The 24032-nt window shown below is 42.1% G+C and overlaps 1 protein-coding gene across 1 annotated transcript in view; it reads left to right on the forward strand.

Annotated features, from left to right (window-relative positions):
- Positions 1–24032, forward strand: part of LOC140733546 (uncharacterized) — an 85357-nt gene that overhangs the window by 38945 nt on the left and 22380 nt on the right. The window contains exons 5-7 of the mRNA XM_073057009.1: positions 16263–16508; positions 20443–20517; positions 21616–21714. Of these exons, the coding sequence (XP_072913110.1) occupies positions 16263–16508; positions 20443–20517; positions 21616–21714 (420 nt within the window). The remainder of the gene's footprint in view (positions 1–16262; positions 16509–20442; positions 20518–21615; positions 21715–24032) is intronic.

Consider the following 24032-nt stretch of genomic DNA (forward strand, 5'->3'; position numbering starts at 1 on the left):
GATCTCCAGACCTTTCACTGTAACTTCATGGAAAGATCTGAAGAAACCTTGTAGAAGCAACTTAAGTAGTAGGTGTACACTATCACAGGGCTTCCAACCATCCGTTTCTAAAGTTACAGCGGATGATCAGAAAACTCCTACAGCAATTCATCTTGAGAGTAATATCTACATTTTTAGATCACATCTGTAAACTTTGTAATAAACTACATTTTTCTATTTTTATTTCTGTAGTTTCCTATTCAGGAATACAATCTTATAATGGATCTCATCCACTAACTCTTTTGGCTCACCAGGTGCAGTGTATATGGGCTGCAATGTTGTCTGTACCTTATTTTTCTCTTAGAGTCACTGAAAGGCACAACACAGAAATAGGTCCTTCGGCCCATCTAGTCTATGTCAAACCATCAAGCTGCACCAGGACCATAGCCTTCATACCCCTGTAGTCCATGTACTTATCCAAATTCCTCTTAAACGTTGAAATTGAGCTCACTGCTTGCACTGGCAGCCTATTCTACACTCTCACATCCCTCTGAGTGTAGGAGTTTCCCCTCATGTTCCCCTTAAACTTTTCACCTTTCAGCCTTAACCCGCGGCCTCTGCTTGTAGCTCAACCCAACCTCAGTGGAAAAAGCCTGCTTCCATTTACCATATCTATACCCCTCATAATTTTGTATACCTCTGTCAAATCTCCCCTCAATCCTCTTTGTTTCATGGAATAGGTGCCAGTGTATTCAGTCTTATAACTCGGGTCCTCCAGTCCCAGCAAGATGCTTGTAAATTTTCTCTGTACTTATATAATTTTCTTTCTTTTGTTACGAACCCTGTAACTGGGTGTCTTACCAGCAAAGATAGGAGTGTCCGTTGGAGTCTGGTGATACTATTTTCAACAGTATTTATTAGTAAAAATACCCAAAAATAATATCAATGCAAATATACAGATAATATACGTCATCAATACTAAACCTAAAAGTGCGGGTATAATAATAATCAATAAGAAATAAGCTCTTTCGTTGTCTAGGGGATAATGAATTGTCAGATGGAAATATAAAGTTCAGTTCATGCAGGCTGCGGTAGTTGTTGGTCACGGTGTTTCAATTGTTGGAGAGAGAGAGAGAGAGAGAGAGAGAGAACAGTAACAGCTATTGACTTGCCGACTTTCCTTTACAATCTTGATCCGTCGATGCGTTGTTGTTGTGGCCATTCACGTATGACCCCTCTGTCCTTTAGCTAGACCGTTCTTCCGTGTTGGACTCGTCACCCAGGCAAGGGTGGACACACACACAAGCCCCCACCGGTCTCGTAGCGTCTCTCCTGGTGTGTCTGAGGGGTGTTCCCCAGACCTCAATTTTATCCCCACTCACGGGGTCTCAGGTGTCAATCAGGTTGAGATGATGCAACCCATCAAACCAGCCCACTCTGGTTGGCTCCTGAGGGGCTTCAATGAATAGAAAAGTACCTAGTACACAAACCTTCTCCAAAAGACAATAGCAGTAATCAATGGTTCCGTTCTCTTTTGTTAGCTGGAGACATTCCACCTTAGCTGTGCCTCTCTCTCATAAATTTGTATGAGCTGTTATCAATAACAACTGTCTTGGCAGCTTTCTTGTGTCTCTCTCATCTCCCTTGATAACAGCATCGGAATAGTAGCGATTTGCAATTCTCCAAAGGGGGGGGGGGGCATTGGCGATTCTGTACCCTTCTGCCCATCAGAGTTGTTCATCATTCGTAAGACTTTTGTAATTTTATGTTAGAAACATAAGATTCAAAGAGTTGCTGGTGCTGCATTGTTCTCCAGGACAAACTATTACTTTGTAGTCCATAGGTTACATTTTTGGAATTAGTGATTTTTACCTAAAATTAGAGAAAGTTTGTTTGTCTTTGCAGGTATGCTGTAGGGATGGTAAAGTTAGGTGGAGTTCCAGTTTAAGGTATGAGCTGCCATCATGACTCTTTGCTTAAATGTTAGGTACAATTCCACTCCAGGTGCTTTGCTGCCTTACCCTTTTAGGCAGGAAATGTCAAAAGTATGGAGTTAACAGCAGTAACAAAACAGTAAATGTCAATGAAGATTTTGCTTGTGCATTGGTATTTGAGAGCCCCAGGCTTGCATAGGCAGGCTGCTCCCAGTCTCCACCAGCTAACAGGAGTCGCCTGCCACTTGTTTCCAACTCATCACCTGCAGCCTATTTGAACCCAACTCTCATCCACAGTCAACAACACAAACAAAATGCTGGTGGAACACAGCAGGCCAGGCAGCATCTATAGGGAGAAGCGCTGTCGACGTTTCGGGCTGAGACCCTTCGTCAGGACTCATCCACCGTCCTTGTTCACCCACTGAACCAGCCAGCCTCACCCAGTTGCTCCTAATCTTCAATTTTACTCTGTTGCCTGTGGTGTTTCATATCTGTTCTCTCTCGTTTGTGGCCCCTTGTGGCTTGTTATTTTCTCAATCTATAAAGTTATCATTCATCACTGAATTGTCTCCACTACTCTGCTTTTGGGTTAAGCCTCTTCTACATTTCCCAAGAGGATGGGTGAACCATCGATTGATACAGCAGAGTATTCTCATCTGAAGGAAGTCACCTGTTGATGTGGGCACATGATCAGGAGCAGCAGGAAACCATTGACAATCTGCTTGCTGCTGTCTTCCAACTCTCCGTCCTGATACAATAACCCTGCCCCAGTTAACCTTCTCCCTTCGAGCCCTGGATTCAGTGCCTGAGTGCTTCAACGGATCCCCTGTGAGGTTTGACATGCTTACTGCGGAGTTGCCGATCACTCACGCATCAAATGCCCACTGCGTCTGGAAAAGGCACCATCCTGCATCCTGAATGGTGATTTTGCCCTTTGGTGCATGGCCTTATACATTCAAGTTGTTGTATAAGTATAAATGTGGACAATAGGCAACACTGACTCTGCAGTAAGATGTGCTCTTCATGACAAAATAAGTGTATTAGAACATTCCAAATTTTAGTCTGGTAGACTCGTAAACATCTGTTTGCCTAAAATAAACTTGTAGGATTCAAACTCTATAATTAGCAATACCCCAAGGCAAAGCAAAATGGAAAATATTTTTTACATAGCCTAAATATAATTTTTACTACACTAAAATATAACCTCAGCAAACAAGTAAATGGGTTTGGACTGATTTTTTTCTTAATTGGAACTGACTTGACACAGTATCTCAAGTATTTAAAGTATGCATTCAGTGGCTAGCCATAGATTATATATAAAATACAATTATATTACCAAATAATTAGAAATACTGAACTTGTTTTAGTTTAAAAGTAAAGCTATATCTAGGAAATAAAATAGTTTGGATCCTATTCAGACGTATGTGGGTACTTCAGAGCCTGTTCTGTTTGATTAGATTTGGACGAATCCTATTATTGAAGTTGAGTTGGCTGATGATATTGTAATAAATAGCTACGGCTGTCATGTCCTGTATTCTGATCTGGGTTGTGACTAGCTGAAATTGTATCCTCTAATACATGCAGTGTTTGCAGTGTTTCATGAAGAGTCACATCTAGAGGTCAACACTTCAATGTAAACTATACCAAAGAAAAGCCCCAGGGAACACTTTAACTTTCAGTACCAGGTTAGTGGAAACAACCCACAAAGTTATTAGTGCACAGCAAAAAACAGTCAAGCACTAGGTTAAAGGTTGTTTGAACTTTTACATCAAGGTACTGAAATAATGGGGTGAGTTGTGCTGACCTGGTCTCCAATCAGGTCTGCCACTCTGGAATTAGTGCTCACATCTTCCCATGCCTATCTTGCTGTTCTTCTGTATCTTAAAGACCAGCTTAACAATGCACTTTGTGCCCTCTGTTGACTATGAAGGAAGAAAAACACTGTGACCAGCACTATTTAACAAGTCCTTCAGCAGCAATTCTGCTGGCATTTTGTTGCTGTTTCAAGTTACAAATTTGCATTCGTTATAGGAAGCTGTTGAGAGATTTTGACTTGATAGCAACACTCAATTTTTCTAGGCAGGGTAGTATTGATTGCTGCCTGCAGTTCCAGGTGGATGTGGCCCAAAGATCTAGGAAGCAAAGAAGTGGGTAAATTACTTTTTTTGCAATGATTTTGCTTAATTTGACTTTTTTATGAAATACTTACAAGTTGTATTAATGTTATTTCTTATAACTTAATTTTTAATTCACTTCAAAATTAATGCTTTTTGAAAAGTAAAGTGCAGAGTTGAAGTGCAACATTTACAAAGCACTGTGCCTGAGGAGCCCTATAGTCCTACCAGTGTTGTGTGTCCTTTCCATCTATAGCCTCTAGGGGAAAAGCAAATAAAATGCCAAATGTGCTCTTTGTACCACACACAGTAGTGAATGCCAGTCTCTAACATGCGGCAAGTATTTCCAGTTGCAATCTGGAATGGGTGGATTCTGTCACGTGCAGTGTGAAACGTGAACCAGTCACAGAAAGACACTTGTAGATTTGTATCAACAGGTAGAGGAAATTATTAATTAACATGAAAACAGTTACATAGAAACATAGTAAACTTACACAATACAGGCCCTTTGGTCCACAATGCTGTGCCGAACATGTACATATTTTAGAAATTACCTAGGGTTACCCATAGCCCTCTATTTTTGTAAGCTCCATGTACCTGTCCAGGAGTCTCTTAAAAGACCCTATTGTATCCGCCTCCACCACCGTCGCCGGCAGCCCATTCCACGCACTCACCGCTCTCTGCATAAAAAAAACTTACCCCTGACATCTGCTCTATACCTACTTACAAGCACCTTAAAACTGTGCCCTGTCGTGCTAGCCATTTCAGCCCTGGGAAAAAGCCTCTGACTATCCACACGATCAATTCCTCTCATCATCTTGTACATCTCTATTAGGTCACCTCTCATCCTCCATCGCTCCAAGGCGAAAAGGCCGAGTTCACATGCTCCCCAATCCAGGCAACATCCTTGTAAATCTCCTCTGCACCCTTTCTATGGTTTCCATATCCTTCCTGTAGTGAGGTGACCAGAACTGAGCACAGTACTCCAAGTGGGGTCTGACCAGGGTCCTTTATGGCTGTAACATTATCTCTCAGCTCTTGAACTCAATCCTATGGTTGATGAGGGCCAGTGCACCGAACGCCTTCTTAACCACACAGTCAACCTGCACTGCAGATTTGAATGTCCTCTGGACTTGGACCCCAAGATCCCTCTGATCCTCCACACTGCCAAGAGTCTTAACCATTAATACTATATTCTGCCATCATATTTGACCTACCAAAATGAACCACCTCTCACTTATCTGGGTTGAACTCCATCTACTACTCCTCAGCCCAGTTTTGCATCATATTGATGTACCACTGTAACATCAGACAGCCTTCCACACTATCCACAACACCCCCAACCTTTGTGTCATCAGCAGATCTACTAACCCATCCCTCCACTTCCTCATCCAGGTCATTTATAAAAATCACGAAGAGAAGGGGTCCCAGAACAGATCCCTGAGGCACACCACTGGTCACTGACCTCCATGCAGAATATGACCCGTCTACAACCACTCTTTGCCTTCTGTGGGCAAGACAGTTCTGGATCAACAAAGCAAGATCCCCTTGGATCCCATTCCTCCTTACTTTCTCAATAAGCCTTGCATGGGGTACCTTATCAAATGCCTTGCTGAAATCTGTATACACTACATCTACTGTTCTACCTTCATCACTGTGCTTAGTCACATCCTCAAACATTTCAATCAGGCTCGTAAAGCCCAATTTGCCTTTGACAAAATCATGCTGACTATTCCTAATCATATTATGCCTCTCCAAATATTCATAAATCCTGCCGCTCAGGAACTTCACCATCAATTTACCAACCATTGAAGTAAGACTCACTGGCCTATAATTTCTTGCGCTATCTCTACTCCCTTTCTTGAATAAGGGAACAACATCTGCAACCCTCCAATCCTTCAGAGCCTCTCCCATCCCCATTGATGATGTAAAGATCATTGCCAGAGGCTCAGCAATCTCCTCCCTTGCCTCCCACAGTAGCCTGGGGTACATCTCATCTGGTCCCAGTGATGTTTCCAACGATGTTTCCATAAGCTCCAGCACATCCTCTTTCTTAATGTCTATATGCTCAAGCTTTTCAGTTCGCCATAAGTCATCTCTACAATCGCCAAGGTCCTACTGAATACTGAAGCAAAATATACATTAAGTACTTCCGCTGCCTCCTCCAGTTCTATACACACTTTTCCACTGTCACACTTGATTGGTCCTATTCTCTCACATCTTATCCTCTTACGCTGCACATACTTGTAGAATGCCTCGGGGTTTTCCTTAATCCTGCTCACCAAGGCCTTCTCGTAGCCCCTTTGGCTCTCCTAATTTCATTCTTAAGCTCCTTGCTAGCCTTATAATTTTATAGATCTCTGTCATTGCCTAGTTTTTTTGTTGTTGTTTTTTTTTAACCTTTCGTAAGCTTTTCTTCTTGACTAGATTTGCAACAGCCTTTGTACACCATGGTTCCTGCACCGTACCATCCTTTCTCTGTCTCATTGGAACATACCTGTGTAGAATGCCACATAAATATCCCCTGAACATTTGCCATATTTCTGCTGTACATCTCCCTGTGAACATCTGTTCCCAACTTCAGCATCCGTGTTCCTGCCTGATAGCTTCATATTTCCCCTGAATCCAATGAAACGCTTTCCTAACTTGTCTGCTTTTTTCCCTCTCCAATACTGTGGTAAAGGAGTAAAAATTGTGATCACTATATCCAAAATGCTCTCCCACTGAGACATCTGACACTAGATCAGGTTCATTTCCCAATACCAGATCAAGTACAGCCTCTCCTGTTATAGGAAGTTCATAGCTCTTTTAATAGAGCTGGTCAGGCATCATTTATTCATGGTCAAAAGAAGGCATTAACAGAAGCAATGAGCTCCAAAATGGTAGAGCTGTGTTGAATCAGCCTTGTTGGTTCAGTGAAATCTGAAGTCTGCCTTTGCTGCATTTGTCAACTAAAGCTAAAGTGAACCCTCAGATTAGGTTAAGGGGTCAGGCAGTCAGTAGTGACATTCCTGTTTGGGAATCGTTCAGAATACACAATATAGAAGGAAAAGAAAAATTCCAAGAGAACAACCTATTTGGGCTCAGTTGATTTTTAAAAAAGTTGACGATAATATCAGTCTCATTGGAAAAACATATAATTAAGTAAAAGGGATGGCAAGAATAACAAGGCAATAATAAATGGCTAAAATATTAACAAGGATGGAAGAATTAGTGGAGAAGTCTAAACTAAGCAGACATATTTAAAAAGGAAGATAGGAACTCATCTATATTTATTAAAATGAACAGTTAACGAAGAAAGCCTAGGAAATAAGTAGCCAGTAGATCAGTTAGTCAGGTACTTGGCATCATTCTCCAGTATAGGTGAAACAGGTAACATCCCATAAATAGCAAGAGATTGGAATTTGCTTGGATGAAACTCAAGAAAACTATAAGTATTAAGAAAGTAATTTTGTTACTACCCCTCAACCATCAGGCTCTTGAACAAAAGGGATAACTACACCCATTCTACTTCTGGTGTTCCTACAACTGATGTTCTCACTTTAACTCTTTATCTTGTTATTTCATGCTCTTTATTTATTGCAGTTGGACAGTTTATTGATTCTGTTTACAGTTATTGTTCTATCGATTTGCCAAGTCAAGTCAACTTTTATTGTCATTTCGACCATAACTGCTGGTACAGTGCATAGTAAAAATGAGACAACGTTTTTCAGGACCATGGTTTACATGACACAGTACAAAAAACTAGACTGAACTATGTAATAAAAAAACAACACAGAGAAAGCTATACTAGACTACAACCTACACTGGACTGCATAAAGTGCACAAAAACAGTGCAGGCATTACAATAAATAATAAACAGGACAGTAGGGCAAGGTGTCAGTCCAGGCTTCGGGTATTGAGGAGTCTAATAGCTTGGGGGAAGAAACTGTTATATAGTCTGGTCGTAAGAGCCCGAATGCTTCGGAGCCTTTTCCCAGACGGCAGGAGGGAGAAGAGATTGTATGAGGGGGTGCATGGGATCCTTCATAATGCTGTTTCCTTTGTGGATGCAGCATGTAGTGTAAATGTCCGTGATGGCGGGAAGAGAGACCCCAATGATCTTCTCACTATCCGCTGTAGGGTCTTGCGATCTGAGATGGTGCAATTTCCGAACCAGGCAGTGATGCAGTTGCTCAGGATGCTCTCAATACAACCCCTGTAGAATGTGATGAGGATGGGGGGTGGGCGATGGACTTTCCTCAGCCTTCGCAAAAAGTAGAGTCGCTGCTGGGCTTTCTTTGCTATGGAGCTGGTGTTGAGGGACCAGGTGAGGTTCTCCGTCAGGTGAACACCAAGAAATTTGGTGCTCTTTACGATCTCTACCGAGGAGCCATCAATGTTCAGCGGGGAGTGGTCGCTCCGTTCCCTCCTGAAGTCAACAACCATCTCTTTAGTTTTGTTCACATTAAGAAACAGGTTGTTGGCTCTACACCAGTCCGTTAGCCGCTGCACCTCCTCTCTGTAAGCTGACTCGTCGTTCTTGCTGATGAGACTCACCACGGTGGTGTCATTGGCGAACTTGATGATGTGGTTCGAGCTGTGTGTTGCAGCACAGTCGTGGATCAGCAGAGTGAACAGCAGTGGACTGAGCACACAGCCCTGGAGGGCCCCCATGCTCAGTGTGATGGTATTGGAGATGCTGCTCCCGATCCGGACTGACTGAGGTCTCCCAGTCAGGAAGTCTAGGATCCAGTTGCAGAGGGAGGTGTTCAGGCCCAGTAGGCTCAGCTTTCCAATCAGTTTCTGAGGGATGATTGTGATGAATGCTGAACTAAAGTCTATGAACAGCATCCGAATGTATGTGTCTTTTTTGTCCAGGTGGGTTAGGGCCAGATGGAGGGTGGTGGTAATGGTGTCATCTGTTGAGCGGTTGGGACGGTACGCAAACTGCAGGGGTCCAGTGAGGGGGGCAGCAGGGTCTAGATGTGCCTCATGACGAGCCTCTCGAAACACTTCATGATGATGGATGTGAGAGCAACGAGACGGTAGTCATTTAGGCAGGACACTGAAGACTTCTTCAGCACGGAGACAATGGTGACGGCCTTGAAGCACGTTGGAATGGTGGTGCTGCTCAGGGAGATGTTGAAGATGTCAGTGAGAACATCCAGCTGGTCTGCTCATCCTCTGAGCACTCTACCAGGGATGTTGTCTGGTCCAGCAGCCTTCTGTGGGTTGACCCTGCACAGGGTTCTTCTCACGTCGGCCACGGAGAGACACAGCACCTGGTCATTCACAGGAGGGGTGGACTTGCTCGTCGCCACGTCATTTTCCGCCTCAAACCGGGTGTAGAAGTTATTCAGCGCATCTGGGAGGGAGGCATCACCTACACAGTCCGGTGATGTTGTCCTGTAATTGGTGATGTCCTGGACGCCCTTCCACATGCACTGCGTGTCACCGCTGTCCTGGAAGTGGCTGTGGATTAGCTGGGCATGTGCACGCTTTGCCCCTCTGATGGCTCGGGACAGTTTTGCCCTTGCTGTTGTTAAAGCTGCCTTGTAGCCTGCTCTGAAGGCGGAGTTGTGGTACCTCAGCAGTGCACACACCTCTGCGGTCATCCATGGCTTCTGGTTGGCACATATAGTGATGGTCTTGGACAGAGTAACATCATCAATGCACTTGCTGATGTAGCTGGTCACTGATGCTGTGTACTCCGCTAAGTTGGTAGAGTTGCCATCGGTTGCAGCCTCCCTGAACATGTGCCAGTCAGTGTGCTCAAAGCAGTCTTGAAGAGCAGAGATGGCTCCTGCTGGCCAGGTTTTCACCTGCTTCCGAACTGGTCTGGAGCGCCTGACGAGCGGTCTGTATGCTGGGATTAGCATAACAGAGATGTGGTCTGAGTATCCGAAGTGGGGGCCGGGCTCTGTCCGGTATGCGTCGGGGATGTTTGTATAAGCAAGATCCAATGTGTTCTCCCCCCTCGTTGCAAAGTTCACATACTGATGGAATTCGGGGAGCACTGACTTAAGGTTTGCGTGGTTAAAATCACCGACGACAATAGACAGACCATCAGGGTGTGCGTTCTGCAGTTTGCTAATAACCCCGTACAGTTCACAGAACGCCTCCTTAGTATTAGCGCTGGGGGGAATGTAGACACCGAATATAAGGACAGAGGTGAATTCCTGTGGCAAATAAAATGGTCTGCATCGAACTGCCACAAACTCCACTAACGATGAGCAGTGTCTGGAAACCAGCACAGAGTTCTTACACCATTCTGTGTCGATGGAAACACACACACCGCCACCACGAGCCTTACCGGAGACAGCTGCATCTCTGTCCGAACGAAACAAAGCGAGCCCGTCTAGCTGGATGGCAGCGTCTGAAATCCCATCAGTGAGCCATGTCTCTGTGAAGACATACGCGGAGCAAACTCTGTACTCCCGCCGAGTATTACGTTGGAGTCGGGTGTAGTCCATTTTATTGTCCAGGGAGCGGACATTGGAGAGCTGAATGGACGGGAGAGCCGGCCGGCTAGGGTTTGCTTTGAGCCTGGCACAGACCCCTGCCCGTTTGCCTCGCTTCTGCTTCCTTGCACATCGCTTTCAACGTCTCCGTCTCTGGCTCCCAGCATCAGGTGAGTGCGAGGATTGTAGGCCCGTTCCCCTCAGCAAGCCGACGTTGCGTAATTCAGCCAGCAGATCTTTGTGGAGGTTTGTTTTTGGGCAATCTGTGTATTGTAGTAGTGTCTGGCGACGGTAGATTGCCGCTCTGTTATCCATGTGCCCTAATCGAAAATTGTGTATCAAACTTAAAATAGAAAATTAAAGTAAAATTAAAGTAACACCAGGTCTGAAAGTGTGCCCGCAGAGAAAGAACCTCCGGGTTGTATGTGGTGACATGCATGTACTCAGATAACAAATTTTACGTTTAACTTCCAACTTATTTTTGTTCAAACAGTTGATGCTGAATGCTTATAAATCTGAGTATTCATGGACTTTCTCTTGAATTTTAAAGAAATACCTAATGATATTTGTGTTCTGATGAAAGGTCTTTCACCTGAGATGTGAATTGTTTCTATCCACAGATGCTAGATAAGTTTTCCAGCCTGCATTATGGCTAGCCAGATGGTGTTGCATTGGTTTAATTTTCCAAAATTCTGCAGATTTAGAGAATATTTCTTTATCTCTTAGAAATTAGATGAGAGTTTCTTGGAATGAAGGCCAGAGACTAGTGGTGTGCTGCAGGGGTCCTTGTTATTAATTATTTATATAAATGATTTGGATGCAAATGCACAAGCCTTGATCAAAAGTTTGCAGATAGCCAGAAATTAGGAGATGGTGTTGATGTTGTAGTTGTATAAGTAATTGGTGAAACTGTAGTTGGAGTACAGTGTAAACTTTTTTTGTCACTCATGGGGAAGCCACGTTTAAACTGGAGAGAGTGCAGAAAACATTTGTAAGGATGTTGCCATTACTAGAGGCCCAGAATTATAAGGAGATATTTGCCTGGGTAGGTCTTTATTCTAAGTGTGTAATAGAATGAGGAACCAATGTTTAAAATTTTGAGAGGGACCGTTAAGGTGGATGATGACAGTCTTTTTCCCAGTGTAGCTGAGGTCAAAACTAGGGTCTTAGATTTTGGCTGAGAGGAAAAAGATTTACAAAGAATCTGAGTGCGTGTTTTTCCTCCCAAAGGCTGGTAATTTTATGGAACAAACCGCCAGAGGAAGTGGTTGAGGCAGGTACAAGAAGCACTTAGGTAGGTGTGTTGAGCAGCAGGGGATTAACCGAATACGGGAAATTGGGATAGATGGATGGGCACTATAGTCAGTGTTGCCTGGGTGGGCCAAAGGACATATATCTGTGCTACATTGCTCTGATTCTAAAAACAGAAAATACTGGAAACACTCAGCGAGTCAGCAGCATCTGTGGAAAGAGGAGCAATTAATATTTCAGGTTCAGATTCATCATCAGAACAAAAGTGGAGATTATAATGGATTCCAGAAATTTCACACAGAATGCAGTATACAGTATTGATCTCCTTTTAAAAAGAAAGAATGTTAATAATGTGTTACAAGCTGTTCAGAGAAGCAATCAAATTAATACCTGGAATAGGCGGTTTGTACCACAAGGAAAGGATAGAGGGGCTTATCTTGCATCCAGTGGAGTGAGGATGGATTTGATTAAGTGGTAAGATCCCTACCAGATCATGACAGGGCAAATATTGAGATGATGAATCTAGAACTCGGGTCTCTTTTTAGAAACAAGAAATTGTTAATTTAAGACAGATGCAACGTAATTTTTTTTTCCTCAGAGGATCATGAGTATTTTTTCTTTATATCAAAGTACAGTGGAAGCTGCATCTTTATTAAGACAGAGGTGGATACTTGATAAGTAAGTTGCTGAAAGTTTACCATAAGTAAAGGTGAATGTGAGTTGCGGTTACAATTTGGCCAGCCATGATCTCTAAGTGTGAGAGACTTATCACAGTTCCTCATTCCCAGGTTCTTGTATATCTGCAGAAAGCATTTGATATTCAGTCTGGCATCTGAAAGAATTTGCTGCACAAATGTCCATTATCTCCACAAATCCATTTTCAAACTATTAGAGCCCAAAAGCAAAGATTAATGACCCCAATTTCTTGATTGCCTCTTATGAATAATGATAGTTTGGTAGCAATTTCTATTCAATGGCACTGTTATAAATCAGGAAAAATCCACTGAACTAATTAAGTTATTTGCATGCATGTCCTTCCTTGGATAAGGGTGCCGAATGTGTGTGCAATATTCCAAGTATGATTCTCAGCAGGGCATCTTTGTGCTTAAATCCACTTATGTTAAAAGTGACTATAGTGTTTGCTTTCCTAATTGGAAGAAAATCGATATATTGGTGAGAAACTTTGTTGTGCATGCCATCCATACAAATCATTCCAAACGTAAGTACATCGAGGCAGTACAAAAAGAAAAGCAATAACGGAATGCAGAGTATAGTGTTACCATTACAGAGAAAGTGTACTGCAGGTAGACAAATAAGGTGCAAGGCTCATGACAGGGGGTCAACAATTCATCTTTTTCATATGAGGTGCATTCAAGAGTCATAACATCAGCGTAGAATCTGATGATTGACATTTTGAAGCCTTTGTAGGTTCTGCCTGATGGAAGGGGAAGGAGGGAGAATGCTCAGGGTGGGAAGGATCTTTGATTATGTTAGCAACCTTCTGGAGGCAGTGGAACGTGTAGATGGTTAATGTGGGGTGGATGGTTTTGTTGATGGACTGAGCAATGTCAACAACACTGCAGTTTCTTGTTTTGTCCCTTGCAGATTATCTTACAGTAGTAGACAAAGACACTGGAGGTCACTCCCAATACCAGTATCTATCAGTTCTTCACTATGCAATTCTATTTTCCAAAGCAGACAACATTGTTTTCATGTCCTTGACCTTACACATTGAGATTAAACTAAATGAAGTAATTAGTTCCTCCATTAAAGAAAATCTAGGAAAAAGCACTACCACAATAAATTCAATGGCAGATATATGAGGAGTTTATATATGTAGAAGTCCAGATGACTTCTGAAGATTGCCATTATTGTAAAGTGAACACTAGGTGACTGAGATATGACATGTAAGGTCTTTTTCCCAAGACCTATATTTCTCCAGGGATATTGGGCTGGCCAAGCATCATTATTTCATGTAACTTTACTAGAGAGTGTATTTCCTTGATGCTGTTGTGCAAGAAGGTCCTGTAATTTGTGTTAGTGGAGAGGGAAATTAGCATTTTTTTTTCAACTGCTCCTTTGGGAGCTGTTATTAACTTGAAGGCCCGCTCAGCAATGGAAAGAGAAGCTGCAGAGTAAGATTATGGATACTGAGATAATAAAAATGGTAACCACAACCACAGGCATTGTGTTCTTTGTTGGGATCTAAAATATAGCTTTGTATCACTGAAAGTTTTGCTTCTATTTTTAATACTCAGAATTGAGGTCACACCTGGCTCGGAAGTCAACTTCCTCCCAGGCAGTCATTACTGTTGAACTATTGCCAAGAACCTTCATTCCTCAGAATAGAGAAGAATCAATGAAGTTCTCACTTGAAGCAGTCCATTTGCTCCCTTAGTCACTGTTGCTGGACAATAACTGAACAAATACAGTTAGTAAGAAATGAGTTAGTAGCAGTATTCCAAAAACTACTAATGCAGAACAATGTAGTAGGGTGCTGCAACCACGATGTTATTCAAAAGCACAAGTCATTGTACAAAGTTTAAAATGAATTGTATTTAGTTCAGACTTTTAGGGGCAGTGACACATAAAGAAGAGTAGATTATTTAGCTTCTTGTGTCTAATCTATAATTTGTATTTTGATCTACACCTCAGCACATTTACCTGCCTATGATCCATATCATTTAACAGTCTTATTTTTAAAAAAAATCCATATCTGTCTTAAACATTTCAGTTGATCCTGTATTCATGTAGATTCTACATTTGAAGTAGTTTTATGTGATGTGCATTTTATGATTGGCCTTTTCAGTCTTAAATCCTAACCCCCTTTTATTCTGGATTTTCCCATCAAAGGAATTATATGGTCTGTTTCCAATGAAAGATTTCTATAATTTTAAATGATCAGATCACTCCTCAACTTTCTAACCTCAAAGTCACGGTTTTGAGACCTGGCTTCTAATTAAACCTTTGCATCCTGTTATCATTCTACTAAATGCCCCGTGCCTCCCAATAAAGCTTTCATGAGGTGAAATGCCCAAAACTGAGTACGTTAAGACAACATAAAGTCTGACTGAGACATTTATCACTAAATTATTTCTTGGGGAACTATTTCTTTTACTGCAGCCCCACTGAAGTGGAGATCCACATTCACATAATCTTACTTTTACCACCTGCGCATACTTTGAGTAACCTGTAGACACAGAGACATTTGCCTCCCACACCTCCACATTGTTCTTAGTCTTGCACTATTAAGAGTATATATTTTGATGAGTGCATTTTAGATTCATATTGGATGGCTATATTCTCTTCCATTGAACTCTGTCTGCCAGTGTTTAACTTAACATGTACATTTATGCCTCCTTACTTTCTTCTTTTCCTTTGTCTGCCTCTGAATTTCATGTAAATGTGCAAGGTGTATATCTAAGTGACGATAAGTGGTTTAAAAAGTTGAAACTTTTCATAGTTACTTCTTTCATCAATCTAACACATTCTATGCGTTTCTTCTCCCGGAGTCCTACCTCTCAACTTGAGTTACAGTATTGTTCCTGATACTGTATGTGAATAATCTCTTTTTTAACCTTATCAGTTGGGTCTTATAAGCATCATCCATTGATGTTCCTCTGTCCAATGCGTTAATGTCATTCTCAAAAATTAGTCAGACCTGATGTATGGTTGACTCTGTGATTAGCTCAGACTTAGTCAACTGTTCTTTGGTTACTGTATATTTCTGCTGAGAGATTCTCCTGGCATCCTTACATTTCTAAGTATTAAGCTGGAAAGCATTAACCTTTTTTCCTTTTTTTTTCTTTTTTTTTATATGCACCCATTTTTTATTTGTAGTCAGAATTTTCTAATTTCTGCAGGCTGTAGTTTATACAGCTTGTAAAGTTTGGCAAGAACAAAGAAGGAGCTTGAGAGTTTTTTTTTAAATACTTTGCCCTGGTTGGTTGATTTTAAAAGTTTAAACCCCACTTGTCTATGTACTCAACATAATTTAGAGATCTTTTTTTCAGTAACTACGAAGCAAAAATTGAGGATTTTTGTCCACGCTGGTGGAATCTGAAGAATGAGTTTTTCAGACTGGAGTGAAGGTGCAATCGTGTAGCAGATTGGCATCCTGCTGAAGGGCCTCGGCCTGAAACATTGATTGTACTCTTTTCCATTGATGCTGCCTGGCCTGCTGAGTTCCTCCAGCATTTTGTGTGTGTTGCTTGGCATCCTTCAAAATTGCTAAAGTTATTGCTCTCAGCTGTCATTTTTCTTTGTTGTTTTCCTGGGGAAGTATCTGATCAATAAGAGCCTGAGTGAGGGTGGGAGATCTGCGGGCTCTGTGGTATCTCAGGTTTATTTGAAATGTTTATATATTGGTGTTGAGTTGACTGGTTTATAGTTTTATATGCACCTTACCTGGATATGTTTTGAAATATAAAATATGAACTGAATGATGAACCTTGCAATTTGTAATTGATTATAAAATAGTAAAAGTGCTGCAAGTCCTGTAGCAAATGGCATGTAACCTGATATTCTTCATTTTCTTCCAGAGACAGTTGTGTGGAAGGCCCCGCCTGACTCTGCAAGTGATGCAGCATCCAACTGGAATGAAGCAACTGATAAGCCCAACGTTTGGCACTTTCCTGGGGGTGGAGACACCGGCACTGTAGGTTGGGGACCCTCGGACAAACCAACGGCTCCCTCAGGTTGGGGAGTAGCAACTAAGGACTTGAGCAGCAGTGGAGCTGACTGGGAGACTGTAGATTCTGTTGAAAAGGATATCTTCTCCAATATAGGTCAGTATCCTTAAAGTTGATTGTACATTCAGAGATTGGATGATGTGGTGGCTCCTGCAGCGCCAAGTCAAGGCTAAATGCAAATTGGAGGAACATTGCCTCACATTTTGACTGGCAGTATGATCATTGAATTCTCCAACTTTCAGAAACTGTTCCCCCTCTGCCCCTTCCCCTCTTGATATAGCTGGCCCTTATCATTGAGACTCTTCAGTGTCTCCATCTGCCTATCACTCACACTCCTCCAACTACGTTTCCTCAGCCACTATTCTCATCTGACCTCCCCATCTTTCTCCCCCATTCCACCTTCCACATTTACTTCTAAAACTTTGTCACTTCCACCTATCACCTTCCAGATTGTAGTGCCATTCCTTTCCCCATCAGCCTGTCAACAAACTCCAACCCCCCCAACCACTCCCCAACCTGGATTCTCTGTCACTTGCTTCATCCCCTCCACCTTTTTTATCTGGCTATTCCCCTCTATCCTTCCGTCAGGACAAAGGTTTGAGACCTGAGATGTCGACTGCCCCCTGCATGACTCACTGAGTTCCTCCAGTGTTTTGTGTATTGCTCCAAGCTCCAGATCTGCATCCTCTTGTGTCTCTGGATAAACAACACTCTCTACTAGTGTTCCATGGAGACAGCACTTTCTTTGGATTTGTTTGGCAATGGGATCTTGATAGTAATGTCAGAACAGAACCAAATAAATACGGAGGCTTGTGAGACAGAGTGATAAGAAGAACCCTGAGTAGAGGAGGGAAGGTGCAGGAAATGGAACAGACACCCATGAGCATTGCCTAGTATGGTGATGCAGTTGTAGAAATCCTCAGACACTGTCGAGCAAAGTGACATCATCAGAGTGAACATGGTGATGGTCTGAGAGAAAGTGGGTGTGTGTCAATGTGACCAGGATACTGATGGTGTACTGCTTCTTCCTCTTCCTCCTTTGCCATGCTCGATGGAACCCTCCAACACGTTTCCCACACATTTGCTCTCACCCAACACCACAACATGCAGAGCAGAGATAGACCCTCCCAGCCCTCCAGTCCTCACCTTTCACCCTACTAGCCTGCGCATACTTTGCCATTTCTATCGGCTCCGTCAGGCTCCCACCACCAGTCCATAAGACCATAAGGTATGGGAGCAAAAGCAGGCCATTTGGCCCATAAAGTCTTCTCCGCTATTCAATCATGGGCTGATCCAATTCTTCCAGTCATCCCCACTCCCCTGCTTTCTCCCCATACCCTTTGATGCCCTGGCTAATCAAGAACCTATCTATCTTTGCCTTAAATGCACCCAAATGACTTGGTTTCCACAGCCACTCGTGGCAACAAATTCCACATCTCTGTTCTAAATGGACATCCTTCAATCCTGAAGTCGTGCCCTCCTGTCCTAGACTCCTGTACCATGGGATATGACTTTGCCATATCTAAACTGTTCAGACCTTTTAACATTTGGAATGTTTCAATGAAATCCCCCCTCATTCTCCTGAACTCCAGGGAATACAGCCCAAGACCTGCCAGATGTTCCTCAAATGGTAACACTTTCATTCCTGGAATCATTCTCATGAATCTTCTCTGAACCCTCTCCAATGTCAGGATATTCTTTCTAAAATAAGGAGCCCAAAACTGCACACAATACTCCCAAGTGTGTTCCCACGAGTGCCTTATAGAGCCTCAACATCACACCTCTGCTCTTATATTCTTCACCTCTCGAAATGAATGCCAATTGTACTCACCTGCTTCACCACTGACTCAACCTGGAGATTAGCCTTTAGGGTATCCTGCATTAGGACTCCCAAGTCCCTTTGCATCTCTGCATTTTGAATTCTTTCCCCATCTAAGTAATAGTCTGCCTGTTTATTTCTTCCACCAAAGTGCATGACCATACACTTTCCAACATTGTATTTCATTTGCCACTTCCTTGCCCATTCCCTAAACTATCTAAGCCTCTCTGCAGGCTCTCTGTTTCCTCAACACTACCCGCTCCTTCACCTATCTTTGTATCATCGGCAAATTTAGTGACAAATCCATTAATCCCATAGTCCAAATCATTGACAGACATCGTAAAAAGTCTGGCCTTCCCTTTGTGCCTCACACCTCTCCCACTACCACCACATATAGTAGGGATGACGTTTTATTGTCCCTATAGCACACATGCAAAGACAAACACCTGATGAGTGGTTCATTGGTCCTTCCACTTGCTCCTTGTTCCCTGGCACTTCCCACTGTCACCATAGGAGGTGCAACACTTACCCCTTCACCTCCTCCCTCATCACCAGTAAGAAACCTCAACAGCCCTTTCAGGGGAAGCAGAGATTCATCTGCACCTCCTCAGCCTGGGGGGTCTATTGTGTTCAGTTCTTGTGATCTGGTCTCCTCTGCATTGGTGAGATCTAATTTCGAGTAGGTGATCATTTTGTAGAGCAACCGTGCACTGCCACCAACAGCCATCTTGTTGCATAACATTTCAGCTCCCTTTCCCATTAGCACATTGATCTGAATGTCCTCAACCTTCTGCACTGTCACACTGAGACCAAGCACAAATTAGAAGAACAACCCTCATTTTCCACTTGGGTATCCTACAGACCAATTGTATGAACATTGAGTCTTTTAATCTCATGTAACTCACTCCTTGTTTGTTGTTCCCACTTCCATCAAAACATGCAGATATCCCTCCTTTAGTCAACCTTTTCCATTGCTTTTGTCGTCTGTATCGAAACCTATTACCCTTTTCCACCTGGTTTCATCTACCCATCATCCACATACCTATGTACCTGTGTTTCCCCCTCCTATTGTTTACCTTTCTTAACATCGCTCCACACCCACCAGATTCTGTCTATTCATCATCCCTCCCTTCTCTGATTCCTCTTGTCAACTACTGTCCTCTGTCCCACAATCCTTCTCACTGCTACCTTCCCTTTACCCTTTCAGTCCTTGTGCAGTGTCTCAATTCCAAAACATCGACCATCCCTTTACCTTCACAGATGCTACTTGACCCGGTGCGTTCCTCCAGCAGCTTGGTGGTTTCATTCCATATTCCATACTTCAGGGGAAGGGACAGATCAAAGAGATCATGTGAATTCTGGAGTTTGACAGTATGTTCTAGTTGGGATTAGTAGCACTTTAGAAGCATGGGCTAGTACAATATGGCGCCTAGTTAGTTTAATTTCAGACAGAGCTACAGTCAAATTCCACTAATCTGCCATCCTGTTGTTCAGGAATCCCTAATGGTGGTGTAGTGGACTGTGGAAGTGTTAACTAAGTTTACAAGGGGATCTAGTCACAACAATACTATCTGCATTTCTGGTTGCCTGGGTGTAGAAAAGATGTCATTAAGCTGGAATGGGTGCAGAAAAGGTTCGCACTGATGCTACTGAAAGTGGAGCGCTTCAGCCATAGGGAGAGACTGGGACTTTCTTTTTCCTCAGGAGCATAGGAAGCCAAGCAGTAACCTTATAGATATGGGGAGTTAGACTGGTCTTTTTCCCAGGGAGTTTAAAACTAGAGGGCATAGGTTTAAGGTGAGGGGAGAAGAATTTAAGAGGGATCTTTGGGCAACTTCATCACACGGAGGTTAGTTGATATATAGACTGAGCTTCCAGAGGAAGTAGTAGAGATGTTCAACACTTGGATAGGTACGTGGATAGGAAAAGTGTAGAGGGATATGTGCCATGGATATAGATAGGGTAAATTGGACTACCTCAAGCAGACAGCTTGATTGACATAGATGAGTTGGGTCAAAGAGCCTGTTACCATACTGTATTACTTTATGACTAAGAGGATACACACTTCTAATCCATAATATCATCGCAGTGTTTTGTTGCTGGGAATGGCAAATTGTAGAATTAGCCTAGTTGCTAGGTCAAAATTTAATGTTAAGCAATTCAAACTGTTTTATGTTTTGTCATGAATTGATTTTGCTGATTTGTGTTTAGGAACTTGGGACAATAAGGCAGGTGTGAAAAACCCTCCCGTCACTTTTGGAGCCTTTCCTGATCCACCTGAAACTAGTAAGTGTTCAACAATTCTTAAGACAATGCATTCCTATGGAGAGCTCATTTAATTGCAGGTGCAGTACATCGACCTGTAGCAAAAATAAGGGAGACTGTGTGGCAGTCAGTAAGCAACAGGACATTAGAATATTTGCAATTAAGTTATGCCAACGTTTAAAGGATAAGTGATTTATGATACGTTTAATAAATAGTGTCAACAGCAGTTGGATTCTCAGTAAAGGGGTTCTGTATTCACAAAGAGCCATGAGGCACTGATTTTCATAGGGTCTTCTCAGATATTGCACCACGTAAAAACAGAAAGCTTCTAATAAATAATATTCATTTTGTTTTACACTATTGAAATAAAAATGTGGATGGGGTGAAACACCATAACATTTCTCAGTTATTTTGTGACACTCCAGAATGTTGGACAGTCACTTCCTGTTGCATCAAATTACTTCATTCCTTGTGCATTTCCTTTGGAGCACCATTGGAGAAATTTCCCCTTGTTGTCCTGAGAGTAACCATTTTCGGACAACCCACGTTCTCATTGAGTAGCAGCATACTGAGATGTGCATCTCTACGCTACTTCCTTCCTCACTCACTAATCTTCCCACAGTCTCTGAATACCCACCTTTGACCCCAGTTAACCGAGACACTACCTCCAAATATCCAGTGCCTTGGCCATACAATTTTCCGACGGAGGCTTTGATCTCCCACTTCATGTTTTCCTAATTTCCTTATGGCAGAAAAGAACTTGTTCAGCCCAGCATGTCCATAGTAGCTTTCAGAGCAATCACAATATCACTGTAACCTATTTTCCCAACCTTCTACCAGACTGGGGACAATTTACAGTAGTCAATTAACCTGCAAATTTGCATGTTTTTTGGAATATGGAGAAAACCAGAGCACTGGGGAGGGAATACTCAACGGTAGCAGTGAGACGTGCAAACTTAACACAGACCATTTACTAGCAAACCATATTTTCATCTCCATAAAATCAGTAAATTAGTTCAGAGTAATGTCAATTCATGTCTTTTAAGTAATGCTACGAACTGAACGGTGTTTAAAGACATCGGGAATTGGTTTGACAAAAACTGTTCTTTCTGTCCGCAGTTACCCAAGAGAATACTTCATCTCAAGATAGCCCAGCCAGATGTCACTTGAGTGCCTCACTGTCATCACATGTAGTTGATGAAGCATGGCTTGGATTAGGTATGGGAGTTCTTCCATTATCCACATATTTTATGCTCATTTTCGATATCTGGATATCACCAGCAAGGTCAGCGTTTATTGTGTACACTTAATTGTCCTTGAAAATTTATCATGAGCTTTTTTGAACCTTTACAGTGTTTTTGGTGAGGGTACACTCAAAGTGTGGCGTGGCACGGCAGCAATAAATGACACTGAGATTACCTATATAGTGTGAAAACATTAACAGCCTTCACATTTAAATTGACATATTGGAACATGTAAATTATCTTTATGGTATGCACAATGAGACATGTGGATAAGGTATTTACTGCTATGCACAGTTAAAAACAAATGTCTTAGTGGCATATGTATAATGTCCAACTTCTGCAAATTATTTTTATCACCTTCATGTACCTACATTTAATGGTATTGGAATTGAAAACTTTTGCTTTTTTACTTTAATAAGTTAGTTTCTTCAAAAAAAATTTTGCCTTCAGTAATCTTGTAAATTAATTATTTATTAGTATAACAATGTGAACTGCAAATGATAAAAAGAGCTACTTCCCACCAGTTCTTGGGTTGTTTGCAAGAAATAGATTAAACTTGCATTTAGCAATAATTTCCTCATGCTGTCGAGTTAATAGGAACTGGATGGTGAAGCGCCATATTTGTTTAAGTGTTTCATGATTCAATTGCACTTTAGTGTGCCATTCATGTTATTGCATCTGACATTCCCTGACATTAACTGTACACCGAATTATGTTATGGTTAACATAACTCGCAATTCTACCTGTATGTCGGAGAGTTTACCCTGTTAAATTTAATACATGATCGCGTAGAGCCATTCAAGATTCTGTCAATGCCAGGTTACGTCTTAAATTTGGACAGTAAATCTTGGGGCAATAGCCACAGCTAAATGTACTTGGTCAGCGACTTCAGGAAACACTGATTAGCTATCAGCCAGTTTACAGATGTTCCCATTCAGTACACAAAATTAGAACTACATGTCCACATTCAGTTCCCCTGTTAGCCAGACGGACAAGCTGTCAGTCATTTTGCTTCTCAGACAAAGGTCAGCAGTACCTCATTATTCAAATGATCTGTTGTTAGCTAGCACATGTGAGACAGACCTGTCTGCTTCTTATCCTGTCAGTCACCTTAATACTGAGTTAGTCAAGCTTGACAGCAAAATTTAATTTTCTTCACTGTATCAATGTTAATTGCAACAGTAAGCTCCACGTCACAACCAGCATGAAGTAGACTCCGTAAAAGTAAAAGCAGATTGTTGATGTATTACTATTTAAGTGGAGTCAGCTAACTTTGGGAGATGTGACGGTAAGTTGCTCAAGTCTAAATTCCGTAGTTACTTAAAGTTACAGATGGTATTTTTTCCAGAATTTTACTCCATGGATTCTCATTTTGTGGTAGACTCAGTAGTGTTCCCTCTGGTAGAACTCCCTTCTTGGAAGCATCCTTTTGGCTATGGCTCTGTGACTGGTCACTTAGGGAATGTTGAGGACACCCTTGTATTCCTATGGTTCACCATTTTGTGTACTGCATGGACATCCTTTCAGTGATTCTGAAAACCATTCCCATCTTTCCCTTTGCTCTTTCTTACTGCAAGGCAGTCTAAGTGTCTGTTGCTGGCATATATAAGTGCTGTGGGGAACACTCTTTTTAAGAGCTGCAGCCCTCGATATTGTGCAGCAAAATGGCAGGAGATGATTGAAACTTGGGATGACCCAGCTGGGTATTTCATGAGTGGTATTTCAGCAGTTGGTCCTGGCTCTGGGTATAAGCCACCATTATTACTGGTTCACACTGCATCTTCAAGAATTTCCACTTTTTGGGTAGAGAGTAGAATCCCATCAGGAGTTAACTTTAATTTGATCAGTGTTATAGTACACCACAAATCTCTGTGTTCCCATTTCTAAATTGATTCAGATTTCCTTTTCTTCTTTGCCATACTTGTGTACTATTGAATACAGCTTTCTGTTGCAGAAATCTATTCTGGTTCAGTTTCCTGATCTATTCTTTTCCAATGACCTCAAATTTCCAGTTTTCCTCAGCCTCCCTGGAGTAATCCTCCAAAACCTTGAGAATTATACTTGGTGATAACCATGCGCTGCTTTCTAGAAAATGTCTTTTTTTTTACTTGTAATTAACTGATCCATGTTAAGTGGGTTCTTTACTCTCAGCAAAGTTCCAATAGGTGGTTGATGTAAATTCCATCCTGAGTTTTAAACTCTTTTAGGGGATGGGGGTAAAGATTGTCGTACATAACCATCTAACACTGGGTCAACAATGCAAAGTTTTGGGAAAAAAAATTCCTAGAATTT

The sequence above is a fragment of the Hemitrygon akajei genome, chromosome 9 (assembly GCF_048418815.1).
Source record: "Hemitrygon akajei chromosome 9, sHemAka1.3, whole genome shotgun sequence".
NCBI classification, from domain to species: domain Eukaryota; kingdom Metazoa; phylum Chordata; class Chondrichthyes; order Myliobatiformes; family Dasyatidae; genus Hemitrygon; species Hemitrygon akajei.